Source organism: Notothenia rossii, assembly GCF_949606895.1.
Source record: "Notothenia rossii genome assembly, chromosome: 2".
NCBI lineage: Eukaryota > Metazoa > Chordata > Actinopteri > Perciformes > Nototheniidae > Notothenia > Notothenia rossii.
The window spans coordinates 1,666,356-1,680,899 of record NC_136904.1 but is presented as its reverse complement, the minus strand read 5'-3'; the positions used below and the strand labels follow the sequence as shown (position 1 = coordinate 1,680,899).

At 43.2% G+C, this 14,544-nt stretch overlaps 1 protein-coding gene and 1 long non-coding RNA gene across 2 annotated transcripts; one reads left to right on the top strand and one right to left on the bottom strand.

Annotated features, from left to right (window-relative positions):
- Positions 1–2,888: 2,888 nt before the first annotated feature.
- Positions 2,889–5,415, top strand: LOC307026325. Its single transcript, XR_013804382.1, has 2 exons — positions 2,889–4,846; positions 4,946–5,415. It is a non-coding gene; the product is annotated as an uncharacterized lncRNA (long non-coding RNA).
- A 196-nt stretch (positions 5,416–5,611) lies between these two features.
- LOC307027945 (uncharacterized protein) lies at positions 5,612–13,178 on the bottom strand (the record flags this gene model as incomplete). The annotated part of the gene is made up of 5 exons (XM_079662639.1): positions 13,078–13,178; positions 12,376–12,571; positions 11,474–11,863; positions 8,582–8,781; positions 5,612–5,836 (listed from the first exon to the last, which is right to left on the bottom strand). The coding sequence occupies exons 2-5, from the start codon at positions 12,500–12,502 to the stop codon at positions 5,612–5,614; spliced, it is 942 nt and encodes a 313-aa protein (XP_079518765.1). The 5' UTR covers positions 12,503–12,571; positions 13,078–13,178.
- Between the last annotated feature and the right edge of the window lie 1,366 nt (positions 13,179–14,544).

Genomic DNA, 14,544 nt, shown 5'->3' with positions numbered 1-14,544 from the left:
CCTCAACCTCCACACTTGGCTCCAATCCGCCTGCAGAGCTGCCAATTTTGGTTTTATTGACAATTTCAATCTATTTTGGGACCGGCCCGCCCTCTTCGGCACTGATGGAATCCACCCCAGCAGGCTTGGTAGCCGCATGCTAGCGGCTAACATGCATCACGCTGTTCAGACGTCTCCCTGACTATTCCCACGCCACGTTGACACACCCACCTCTCCGGAGGTGTCATCCCAGGCCACTGTTTCCACGCCTGCCGTCTCGCTCTCTGGCACCACACAACGACCAGAGGCTTCTATGCCATTGCAGCGTCCCATTTGCGTTGTGGCCTGCTTACACAGAAGGCTGGTGACTCGGACTGAGAACAGAGGATTCAAGGGCATCCGTCTGAATGTATCACATTTTGCAGTGATTCCACGTGCTCCATGGTCTGTCGTTAACAGTCAGAGTGGTGGTATGTCAAACACACTTAAGCTGGCTTTATTAAATGTCAGGTCTTTAGCAGGTAAATCATTTTTAATCAATGATTTTATCACCAAGCACAATCTGGATTTTATGTTTTTAACTGAAACTTGGTAAGACCAAAACAACAGCACAGCTGTTCTTATAGAATCAACCCCTCCCAACTTTAATTCTATGAGTCAGGCAAGACTACATAAGAAAGGTGGTGGAGAAGCTATTTTATTTAATGACTTATTTCAATGCAAGCAGACTATGTATGGAAACTTTGCTTCTTTTGAATATGTTGAAATGCTCCTTTCGAGCTCTTTTCCTAAACATCTATAGACCACCCAAATACTGTGCAAGCTTTTTTGATGATTTTACCGAGTTGTTGTCTATAGTGTGTATTGACTTTGACCGTTTAATCATTGTTGGCGATATTAATATCCATGTTGATAACCCTGAGGACAGAGGGGCTAAAGAACTGTTTTGTGTTATCGACAATTTTGGACTGACTCAGCATGTCAAGGGTCCGACGCACAATAAGGGGCACACCCTGGACTTAATTGTATCAAAAGGTCTGAACATCTCTAAGCTTGTGGTGACTGATGTTGCACTCTGACCATTCCTGTGTTTTCTTTGAGAGCTCTAATTCGATGAGCTAGTTGATCATTTTAATTCTAAAATAACAAATGTCATGGATACCATTGCTCCCATTAAAATAAAGAAGTATCTGGCAAGAAAATATCTCCATGGAGAAAAGCCATGACTGTGAGAACAGCAAAAACTGAGTGCAGAAAAGCTGAACGCAGGTGGAGAAAAACAAATCTCCAGGTTCACTTGGAAATATATAAAGAGAAACTCGGTTTCTATAATCAGGAAATAAAAAAGGCACGACAACCGTTCTTCTCTGACATCATTACCAAAAATAAAAACAACTCAGGTGCCTTGTTTGCTACCGTCAACAGACGAACAAACCCCCCAGTGTCGATAGCCTCAGAATTTCTATCCACCAGGGCCTGCCATGATTTTGCCTCCTTCTTCACTGACAAAATCATGCAAATTAGACAGGCAGTCAGTGCCTCTGCATCAGGTACAGCAAATGTTTTGACCCTGTGTTCACCTAAAGTCAATTCAGACACCATGTCACAATTCCGTAAATGCTAAAGACCTGGAAGACATTATCCAACATCTGAAATCCTCCTCCTGTAGCCTCGACATCATCCCGACAGGATTTTTCAAAACTGTTTTTTCCTGTATGGCCTCAGATATACTACACATAGTAAACAAGTCTCTTAAATCAGGTGTATTTCCAGGCCCTGAAAACTGCAATAATTAAACCGCTCCTAAAAAAGCATAACCTAAACAAAACCATAATGAATAATTACAGGCCAATATCAAACCTTCCCTTTTTAAGCAAATTGATTGAAAAAGCAGTTTTTCAACAGTTGAGTAATTTCATGTTTTTAACTGACGGTTTTGATGTGTTTCAGTCGGGCTTTAGACCTGACCACAGCACTGAGACTTCACTTGTTAAGGTCTTAAATGACATCCATTTGAAAACAGAGAGTGGCAGAATATCAGTGTTAGTATTATTAGATCTCAGCGCTGCCTTTGATACTGTTGACCACAATATATTGTTAGACTGTCTTGAAAACTGGGTGGGAGTTTCAGCAACAGCTCTAAACTGGTTTAGCTCCTACTTGAAGGACAGAACAAACTTTGTCTCAATAGGCAATTACAAATCGACCCTGATAAATATGTCATGCGGGGTTCCTCAAGGCTCCATCTTAGGACCTTTGCTTTTTAATATTTATATGCTACCTCTGGCTGAAATTATTAAAAAGAGCAATCTAAGCTATCACATCTATGCAGACGACACATAGATTTATTTTAAAATTACACCGGGAGACTACTCTCTGATTAGAACACTGAGCAAGTGCATTGAGCACATCACTGACTGGATGACTCAGAACTTTCTCCAATTGAACAAAAGAAAAGTTTGTTTTTGGATCAAAGAAGTATTGATTAAAAGTAATCAAAGAGAGCTTCAGTCGGCAGACTACAAAGTAACTCACAAAGCAATAAATCTGGGTGTAGTGATTGACCAACCCAGTCTCATAAAAAATATCTATACAACGTTTTCATTGTTACCAAGGTGGTTGCTAGGGACGCTGCTATCGATATTATTTCTGTTATGTTGTGTAACTGTTTAATGGTGTTATCTTTATTGCTACCCCCTTCCCCGTCAATGTATAGTGTTGGTCCACAGCGCAAACGTATTAGTTTAAAAAAATCTGCATCTAAAATGGTGCCATAGATACGTTATTTTCCCCTGTGCATGAGCCCGTACTACAGTTTCAAAAAGCAGGAATAATCTGAACTCCAAATGAGCTGATTGCAATCTGTTGTAAAACACAAACAATACACAGGAATGTGAGTCCGTGTTAAAGGCATTTTTCTTTTATTTAGAAATGTATTTATTAGGATAAACCCCTTGAGATGCACCATCTCGTTTTCAAGGGGGTCCCGACAAAAGCAACAACTTACAGACATACAGTTGCAAGAACAAGTATGTGAACTCTTTGGAACTTCCTGGATTTCTGCATAAATTGGTCATAAAATGTGTTCTGATCTTCATCTAAGTCACAACAATAGACAAACACAGTCTGCTTAATCTAAAAGCACACAAACTATATGTTTTTATTGAACACACCATGTAAACATTCACAGTGCAGGGTGGACAAAGTATGTGAACCCTTGGATTTAATAACTGGTTGACCCTCCTTTGGCAGCAATAACCTCAACCAAACGTTTCCTATAGTTGCATATCAGACCTGCACAACGGTCAGGAGGCATTTTGGACCATTCCTCTTTACAAAACTGTTTCAGTTCAGCAATATTCTTGGGATGTCTGGTGTGAATGGCTCTCTTGAGGTCATGCCACAGCATCTCAATTGGGTTGAGGTCAGGACTCTGACTGGGCCACTCCAGAAGGCCTATTTTCTTCTGTTGAAGCCATTCTGTTGTTGATTCACTTCTGTGCTTTGGGTCGTTGTCCTGTTGCATCACCCATCTTCTGTTGAGCTTCAGTTGGTGGACAGATGGCCTTAAGTTCTCCAGCAAAATGTCTTGATAAACTTGAGAATTCATATTTCCGTCGATGATGGCAATCTGTCCAGGCCCTGAGGCAGCAAAGCAGCCCCAAACAGGGCTCGACATTATAATTGGCCCCGCTGGCCCGGAAGCACTATTTAGACACCCCGGGCCAGCATAACGTACTTTCCACTTGCCCGCTCGGGCCACTAAAAACAGTCAAGACATACATTCACATTGTTCTGTGGTATTGGTATTTTGACAAGCAATTTTGTTAGAATGTTCCGTTTATTAATGCTAAAACATCGCGCTCTACTCTGCAGCTGTTTGTTGCGGAGTAGAGCGCAGCACGAGAAGGCTCTGGTTCGCGTGCAGCGGGAGGAGGCCCGTGCTCGCGCTGCGCGCTCACTACAGACTTTCGCGCCACCTAACCATTCGGCAAAATGTTTTTAAAACCAGCGGTAACCGGCCAAGCGCCGGGCAAAAAACAGTCCTTAAATAAAAGAAAGTCACCGGAGGAGTTAAAGGAGAGTGACAGGGAGTACGAGAAGAAGAGGGAGAGAAAGTTTCCGGCACACTGGCTTGATCGTTGGAGTTGGCTGCACCTCTCAATATGATGCCAATATAAACAAGGTATTCTGTCGTCTCTGTAAATCAATGCCGACCTATGCTGACAAGTAAGTGAAGAGTAGAAAATATTATGGTATATTCGCTATAGGGAAATGTTCCAGCAGTTTAGGACAAGGAAGGCTAGAGGCTAATGTATTATAGACATGTCCAACTCCTGATAATGACAGGAAGTCAGAAAGCGCATTATACAAATAATAACACTCATAGTAGAAATGCCACCCTCCTTTTTATTTTAAAAATGACCACAATATAATTATTTTAATAAACCAAATATGAACAATTGCTTTATAGAAATGTATAGTAGGCCTAGCTAGTTATAGTGGATATTTACATATGATATTTAAGCAGCAGATTGTTTTGCTTGTTTAGGGACTCTCCACTCTTCAAGGGCCAGGTAGCAGAACGCTCCACAGGGTTTGACCCGCATGAAAAAAGCACCTCACACCAGGTGTGTGTGAGGAGGCAGAAGGCAGCAATCGAAACACCGGCTGTGTTAGCTGGGATTCATGTTAATGGTGAAATAGATGCAGGTTTCCAGGATGAAATGGAGAATATGTTTCATACAGCGTACTATGTTGTCAAGAAAGAAAAGCCATTTACTGACTTTCCGGACCTGGTGCAGCTCAACAGTAGGACTGGCTCCAACATGACCAATTGTTAGTTGTCAGACAAGGCATGTTTAAGGTGAGAATCACAAATACATTAATACATTCCAAATTTACTATTTAATTAACTTTTTACAATTACTTAATTATTAATGAAATTCCCTTTTTTTACCTTCAGATTCACAATTGATATCTACAATGTGGAGAGGGAGCAACTACTTTCTGACCTAAAGAATGCAGGCTATATCAGTGTGATGATTGACGGGGCAACTGATACTGGGAACCTTGAGAATGAGATTGTCTATGTCAAGTTCTTCAATAAGGAGAGAGGAGTGGTTCAGTCCTTCCTTGGCATTGAGGATGTCAAACACGCACATGCAGATGGTGTACTTTCTGCAGTACAGTGTTTGTAAAAGCAGGTCTGGATAACTGGAAGGAAAAGGTGGTTTCCCTATGCGCTGATGGCGCGGCTGTCAATTTGGGGAAGAGGAATGGTGTGTCTGCAAAGCTGAAGGAAGAGATTGGACACCTGCTTGCTATACACTGTGTGGCACACAGGCTGGAATTAGGTATGGTGGATTCAATAAAAGAGAATCAGAGGCTGAAGCAGCTGCAGGAGGTGCTGCAATATTTGCATCAGCAACACCACTACTCTCCCAAGGCACTGAGGGAGCTGAGGATGCTGGCAGATGCAATGGAGGAGAAGGTCCTCAAGCCTACAAACCTGAAGGGGTCTAGGTGGTTGCCATGACTCCACAAGGCAACACAGATCCTGTGTAATAGCTATGCAATCTTTGTGGCCCACTTTGAGGAAAAGGTCAGCCCAGAGAGGACAACCCGACCTTCACCTGCAGTGACGGGATGGGCAAATAACATCCTCCACTACCTCAAAAGCCACACCAATGTCCAGTTCATGCACTTCCTGCTGGATACACTGGACTTTCTCAAGGCACTGAGCCTCCAGTTTCAGCAGGATAATCTGACGCCAGGGGAGGCAGTGCAGTACAGAGCTGTGTCTGGAGCCCGGAGAGCAGCAAAGGAAGATGTTGGCTGATGCAATGAATGGCACCTATAGAGGGGTAAAGCTCAAAAACACCACCACAGACACACTGGCTACAGACAGGAAGAAAATTACAGACATGCTTGCCAAACATATTGAGAGCCGTCTGGGAGACCTGCTGTCTACAGAGAGCATTGTGCAAAAATTCTCAGCTCTTGATCATAATGTGTGGCCAAAACTGGACAATTCAGATGAGTCCAAAGAAGCCTTTGTCCTCCATGGACGAGCAAATATTGAGTCCCTGTGCCACCATTACCAGAGCATCCTGGTGCGTGAGGGGATCACAGTCACTGAGGTGTTGGGAGAGGACAAGCTCTATAAAATCTGGGCAAGAATGCGGAATGGGCCCCTCAGACACTCTCCTGGAAATACTCCAGAGAGGTTATCTACAGATCAAGTTTAACAACCTAGGCATCTTTGCCCAGATCTACCTAACAATGGCTGTCAGTACCACAGCCTGTGAGAGGCTTCTCTTGCATGAAGAGGGTGAAGAGCGACTGGAGGTCCTCACTGTATACCTTTGATGCTAAGAGAGCTGTTTTGCAGTGGTGGCAGTCGGGGTCAAGAGCCAGACGTCCAGGATTTACAGCCTGGTCATCAGGAGGACGGCAAAATCCACTGACCGAGGAGGAAAATGAGGAAGAACTGGCGATTGAAATGTTGTAGTATAGTAGTAATGTAGTTTGTAAATAAATTACTATTGCCACAAATATATTCATTGTCTTCATTATTGGAGTCGATTTTGGAAGAATTGTATTGGGCCAGTGGTTACAATGGTGGGGCCAGTGATAATGAAAATCGACTGGCCCGGAGATCCAGTCGATTTTTACCCTTAATGTCTACCCCTGCCAAACCATGAAGCTCCCTCCACCATACTTCACAGTTGGGATGAGGTTTTGATGTTGGTGTGCTGTGCCTTTTGTTCTCCACACATAGCGTTGTGTGTTCCTTCCAAACAACTCAACTTTGGTTTCATCTGTCCACAGAATATTTTGCCAATAGTGCTGTGGGACATCCAGGTGCTCTTTTGCAAACTTCAAACGTGCAGCAATGTTTTTTCTGGACAGCAGTGGCTTCCTCCATTTTATGACCAACTTATGCAGAAATCCAGGTCATTCCAACGGGTTCACATAGTTTGTCTTGCAACTGTACATGAACAAAATAACAGAAAGCAAAACATGACAAACCACGTACAATCTGTTAAGGAAAATTCATGAAGTAATACATACAATCATTACAATTTGATAGACAGTAGTGTCTAACAGATATAGATAACAAGAGCAGACCAGGTGAAAGTGAGATGATAATGCATGCTTAAACAAACCCAAAGATGCAAGGGATCTAATAGTAGCAGGTGTTTGGTTTGATGATATAAACAAAACAGAATAAAACTGGAAACATGGTAAATATTCTCTATATCAATAAGTCATTAGTTCTTCTTTTAGACCAGAACAGACTGATAACTCAACAGGAACTATCAAAAACATCCCAATGGAAGTTTCAAGTCACAACATTTCATTAACCAAACTGATTATTAGAGAAACTACTCTGCAGATTAATCAGTCAGTGGTTATATTATAAATCAGAAAAATAGAATGACAAAAACATTAAACAAATTCAAAACTTCTGTTGATAAAGAAGGAGTTTTGATGAAGTCATGCATGAATATTGTCAAACAGAGTTTACACAGCCAGACAGATTCTTCTCATGTGAATTGTCATAGGACTAATTAATTGTCCTCTTTTTTTGTTGCACAAGCAGTTTGACTTGGAAAATGTCAGGTTAAGAAGAGTCTCCAGGGTTGTCCTCAGTCTCTGGTTGTAAATTTCTCTCTGGATCTGAGTTCCTGGCTGGTTCTGGTCCTCCACAGTACTCTCCATCAGCTTCTATTTCCATGTGTTCAGCTGAGCTGCTGGCTGGAGGCTCTGCCTCTCTGTTCTCCTCACTTTGAGTTTGATGAAGCTGGGAGGACTGACGACCAACACACTTATGGATTTTGACCTGACAACTCCAGGTGAATCTTTTATCACAGACACTGCAACTGTATGGTTTCTCTCCTGTGTGGATTCTCATGTGGTCCTTTAAACTTCTTCTCACTGCAAAAGATTTCTTACAAATTGAGCAGATGAATGGTTTCTCTCCTGTGTGTATCCTCATGTGGCCCTTTAAACTGTCTCTCCGTTTAAAAGATGTATCACAGACTAAGCAACTGAATGGTTTCTCTCCTGTGTGTATTCTCATGTGGTCCTTTAAACTTCCTCTCACTGCAAAAGATTTCTTACAGACTGAGCAGCTGAATGGTTTCTCTCCTGTGTGGCTTCTCATGTGCAGATTTAAATATCCTTTACGTGCAAATGTATTCTTACAGACTGAGCAGCTGAATGCTTTCTCTCCAGTATGGATTCTCATGTGGTTCTTTAAACGTCCTCTCTGTGTAAAACCTTTCTTACAAACTGAGCAGCTGAATGGTTTCTCTCCTGCACTACGTTTTGAGTCACTGACAGAGTCTTGTTTATTTCTCTGAGAGCTTGAACCTGGTTCTCTGGTCTCCTTCCAATCAGCACTGTCTTCAGTGTCTTCAGAAGAGTCTCCGGGGTCGTCCTCAGTCTCTGGTTGTAAATGTCTCTCTGGATCTGAGTTCCTGGCTGGTTCTGGTCCTCCACAGTCCTCTCCATCAGCTTCTGTTTCCAGGTATTGAGTTTCTCTTTGAAGCTGAGAGGACTGAGGTTTCTCTTCATCATCTTCACTCTTCACAGGGACAGGAGTGAATGTGAACTCAGTGATATCAGCTTCCTCCAGCCCTTGAAGCTGCCCTCCCTCCTGACTGCTCCAGTGTTCCTCCTGTTCCTCTTTAATGTGTGGGGGGGGATCTGGGTTCTCCTGGTCTAGACTGGAGCTCCACTCCTGCTGTTCAGGGGGAACCTCTTCTTTAACCACCACCAGCTGCTGGATGTCTGCAGGAAACAGGAAACACACACAGAGACGTTAGCGAATAGATGTTGGGTCACCGCCCCGTTTTGAACCCCTTATTTGTATATTCCTAATTGATATCATAAATACCTATGGCTAATATGTTTTTACATTTATGCACCAACATGTTATGTTTTGTACCACTAAAATCACATGTGGATACAGCTTGGGACCCGGATTGCCTTTTGTGTTTTTAAGGCAGCTCTACTTGAGTGGATAAACTAGCAACATAGCTAAAGTTAATTACATTCATCAAATGTCTTGACATTAACAATTTAAATCAAACATTGTCATCATAAAAGTTGTCACCCTTCCATGTCCAGATAAAAAATAATTATTGAAAGGTTTTACTGATTCTCATGCTTAACAACTGAACATATCATTCATGCTGCTGCCCTCCAGAGGGAGCTGTATAGGTTTGTGCAGGAATTGCTCATTCAATGTTATCTGGTCATCATGTAAGTCACAATTATAGACAAACACAATCCGTTTCATCTTGTAGAACACACATGTATTCGTTTTCATTTTCATTAAATCACTAAAAGTATGTGACCAACTAGAATTTGACAAAAACTAATTGAGTCAGGAGTTAAAACACTTTGTTTTTATCAGTGAAACACGATAAGAAGTGCTGCTCCAGCGTTAACTTATAAAAATCCCTCAAACATTTTAATTTGCGATTCACAAGTTTTAACTTCTGATGTGAACCATGCCTCGCAAAAAAAAGATATCAGAAGACCTACAAGGAAGACATTTAGATTTCACCAAAAGTTAGGGATGCACCGATAGGAGTACGAGTACATGAGGACAGCATCGGCCTGATACCCGTTAATGGGATCGGTATCTTTGCATCCCAAATAAAACACAGAGGGTTACAAATGAATATCAAATAGTTGAGATATTGATGAAGATGCAGGTTATGTATAATGGGTTACACGGTTAACCCTTGGTTGTGCAGCCTGATGGCTACAGGCACAAAAGATTGAGTCTGAGGCTCCTCCTCTTCACTAGCTCTGAATGGAGGGATGAGTCTGAGGCTCTTCATCTTCACTAGCTCTGAATGGAGGGATGAATCTGAGGCTCCTCATCCTCACTAGCTCTGAATGGAGGGATGAGTCTGAGGCTCCTCATCCTCACTAGCTCTGAATGGAGGGATGAGTCTGAGGCTCTTCATCTTCACTAGCTCTGAATGGAGGGATGAATCTGAGGCTCCTCATCTTCACTAGCTCTGAATGGAGGGATGAGTCTGAGTCTCCTCATCTTCAATAGCTCTGAATGGAGGGATGAGTCTGAGGCTCCTCCTCTTCACTAGCTCTGAATGGAGGGATGAGTCTGAGGCTCCTCATCTTCACTAGCTCTGAATGGAGGGATGAGTCTGAGTCTCCTCATCTTCACTAGCTCTGAATGGAGGGATGAGTCTGAGGCTCCTCCTCTTCACTAGCTCTGAATGGAGGGATGAGTCTGAGTTTCCTCATCTTCACTAGCTCTGAATGGAGGGATGAGTCTGAGGCTCCTCATCTTCACTAGCTCTGAATGGAGGGATGAGTCTGAGTCTCCTCATCTTCACTAGCTCTGAATGGAGGGATGAGTCTGAGGCTCCTCCTCTTCACTAGCTCTGAATGGAGGGATGAGTCTGAGTTTCCTCATCTTCACTAGCTCTGAATGGAGGGATGAGTCTGAGGCTCCTCATCTTCACTAGCTCTGAATGGAGGGATGAGTCTGAGGCTCCTCCTCTTCACTAGCTCTGAATGGAGGGATGAGTCTGAGGCTCTTCATCTTCACTAGCTCTGAATGGAGGGATGAGTCTGAGTCTCCTCCTCTTCACTAGCTCTGAATGGAGGGATGAGTCTGAGGCTCGTCATCTTCACTAGCTCTGAATGGAGGGATGAGTCTGAGGCTCCTCATCTTCACTAGCTCTGAATGGAGGGATGAGTCTGAGTCTCCTCCTCTTCACTAGCTCTGAATGGAGGGATGAGTCTGAGGCTCTTCATCTTCACTAGCTCTGAATGGAGGGATGAGTCTGAGGCTCCTCATCTTCACTAGCTCTGAATGGAGGGATGAGTCTGAGGCTCCTCATCTTCACTAGCTCTGAATGGAGGGATGAGTCTGAGGCTCTTCATCTTCACTAGCTCTGAATGGAGGGATGAGTCTGAGGCTCCTCATCCTCAATAGCTCTGAATGGAGAAGTTAGCCCTAACATTATTGTTTTTAAATCTGATGGACAAAATCTGAAGTCAAGGCATTTTTTCAAAGAATTAAAACTGTCACTCTTCCATAACTCTAAAGTCATTCGGAGGGGGGGGGGGGGCCTCTCCTCTGTGATGAGCTGCTGCTGAAGGGGGAAGCATGCTGCAGGACTTCTGTCCGTGTAGCGGGTGTCTTCAGGATCAGTAAATGAAACTTTTCTGTTGTAACAACGTACATTTCCCCTCTGAAAAGTATCCTGATTGATTTGACGTGGGGGCACAACAACACGTTGTACATGATAGCGATGTCCTGCCTCTTAGCCTAAGTGGTCGACCAATCACAACAGAGCCGGCCAGCTAACCATTCAGGGCAGACTGGGCTCAGGTTTCAGACAGAGGGTGAAAAGAGGCAGTATGACAAAAATAAAGAGCTTTTTCAACATTAAAGCATGGAGACATGTCCCAGTGAAGACAATATACTAATACCAACCTGAAAGTGAACAGAATATGCCATCCTTGTCGTTGTCCTCGGTCTCAGGTTGTAAATGTCTCTCTGGATCTGAGTTCCTGGCTGGTTCTGGTCCTCCACAGTCCTCTCCATCAGCTTCTGTTTCCAGGTGTTCAGTTTGTCTTTGATGAAGCTGAGAGGACTGAGGTTTCTCTTCATCATCTTCACTCTTCACAGGGACAGGAGTGAATGTGGACTTGGTGATATCAGCCTCCTCCAGCCCCTGAAGCTGCTCTCCCTCCTGACTGATCCAGAGTTCCTCCTGTTCCTCTTTAATGTGTGGGGGGGGCTCTGGGTCCTCCTGGTCCAGACTGGAGCTCCACTTCTGCTGATCAGGGGGAACCTCTTCTTTAACCACCAGCTGCTGGACGTCTGCAGGAAACAGGAAACACACACAGACGTTAGAGAATAGATGTTGTGTTCATTACGTCACCGCTCAAAGCCCCGTTTTGAACCCCTTGTTTGTATATTCCTAATTAATATCATAAATACCTATGGCTAATATCTTTTATATTTATGCACCAACAATTATCGCAGAGAAAGATAAGTGTAATTATAATGTGAGTGGTTTGGTACCCCTAAAATCACATGTGGATACAGCTTGGGACTCGGATTGCCTTTTGTGTTCTTAAGGCAGCTCTAAATAGAGATGTTAATGATTTAGAAGGGTAACTAGAGCGGTCAGTCAAATGAAGTGCAGTCATGGCCTTACCCCCATTGAACTCAACGAGGTCCGGCCCTCTGTATTTTTCCTGAGGTGTATGTAATAAAATAAAACACTGAAAGGAACAGGGCTCTATTAGACTAAGTCGTTTCTTACTTACACTGCAGAGCTACAAGTTGGTCAAGACATGTCCCAGTGAAGATAACATACTAATACTAACCTGAAAATGAACAGAATATGTCATCCTTGTCATTGTCCTCGGTCTCAGGTTGTAAATGTCTCTCTGGATCTGAGTTCCTGGCTGGTTCTGGTCCTCCACAGTCCTCTCCATCAGCTTCTGTTTCCATGTGTTCAGCTGAGCTGCTGGCTGGAGGCTCTGCCTCTCTGTTATCCTCAGTTTGATGAAGCTGTGAGGACTGACGACCAACACATTTATGGGTTTTGACCAGATTACCCCGGATAAATCTTTTATCACAAACACTACAATGGAATGGTTTCTCTCCTGTGTGGATTCTCATGTGTCTCTTTAAATCTCCTTTATGTGTTATAGACTTCTCACAGACTGAGCAGCTGAATGGTTTCTCTCCTGTGTGGATTCTCATGTGTCTATTTAAAGCTACTTTCTGTCTAAAACACTTGTTACAAACTGAGCAGCTGAATGGTTTCTCGCCTGTGTGTATTTTCATGTGTGCCTGTAAACTTGATTTCTGTTTAAAATAATTGTTACAAACTGAGCAGCTGAATGGTTTCCCTCCTGTGTGTGTTCTCATGTGTCTCTTTAATTCTCCTTTATGTGTTATACACTTCTCACAGACTGAGCAGCTGAATGGTTTCTCTCCAGTGTGGATTTTCATGTGTGTCCGTAGATTTCCTTTCTGTGTAAAATAATTGTCACAGACTGAGCAGCTGAATGGTTTCTCACCTGTGTGGATTTTCATGTGTGTCTGTAAACTTGATTTCTGTGTAAAATAATTGTTACAAACTGAGCAGCCGAATGGTTTCCCTCCTGTGTGGGTGCTCATGGGTCCATTCAGATGTATCTTGCTGCAATTTTCTTTCCCGCACTGAGAGCATCTAAAGCGTTTCTCACTAGCACTACGTCTTGAATCACTGACAGGGTCTTGTTTATTTTTCGCAGACTTTGAAGCTGACACAGGTTCTCTGGGTTCCTTCGAATCTCCACTGTCTTCAGTGTCAGGTTCAGAAGAGTCTCCAGGGTTGTCCTCAGTCTCTGGTTGTAAATGTCTCTCTGGATCTGAGCTCCTGGCAGGTTCTGGTCCTCCACAGTCCTCCCCATCAGCTTCTGTTTCCAGGTATTCAGTTTTGTCTTTGATGAAGCTGAGAGGACTGAGGTTTCTCTTCATCATCTTCACTCTTCACAGGGACAGGAGTGAATGTGGACTTGGTGATATTAGCCTCCTCCAGCCCTTGAAGCTGCTCTCCCTCATGACTGATCCAGAGTTCTCCTCCTGCTCCTCTTTAATGTGTGAGGGGGGCTCTGGGTCCTCCTGGTCCAGACTGGAGCTCCGCTCGTGCTGCTCAGGGGAACCTCTTCTTTAACCACCACCAGCTGATGGACGTCTGCAGGAAACAGGAAACACATAGTCAGAGAAACTGTAGAGCATAAGAATTTAAAATCTAACCATGATTAACACTTGTTTAACTTTGCAGCCCTTATCCATTCCTTATTTTAAATGCTTGCCTATCGTTTTGCTAAGTCCCGCCCACTCCGTTTCTGTTGGTCAATTACACCTTTTGTCCAGATGCTCTGGACAAACGGTGAGTTAGTACTGTAGCTGATCTAAAACATAGTAACAGTGCTTAGTTTGGAAAGGGAGAGCGTGGGGGTGAAGTTTCTACTTTTCTGTTTGCAGATATGAGTTGCTACATGTAGGTTTGAGTAATAAATGGGCAAGACACTTCACTCCAAATTGCTCCTGTGGGGATTGCCCACAGTATTGAGTATGTAAGTCGCTTTGGATAAAAGTGTCTAACAAGTGACATGTCATGTAATGTAATGTAATGATGGAATCTCACAAACTAATTAACCATCATTTTTTAACCCATTTATTTCAACTACAGAAGTCTGCTGCCAGTGCCACTGGCTCACAGAGAGTGACTACGCCCACTCAGAATCAACGTACCCTCCAAGTTCTTTTTGAGCACCATATTAAGTACCCAAAGGAGCCCAAAGATGCTATAAGGCTCAACAGGGCAATGGCAGAGTTCATCTGTATAGACCAAATGCCAATATATGTAGTAAACCTTGTACAGCATCTGGACTAGGGATGGGTATCGTTAGGATTTTATCGGTACCGGTACTGCTTATTGGTATCGGTATTTTTCTATACTCTTATCGATACTTTCCAATAATTTGGTGCTCAAAATT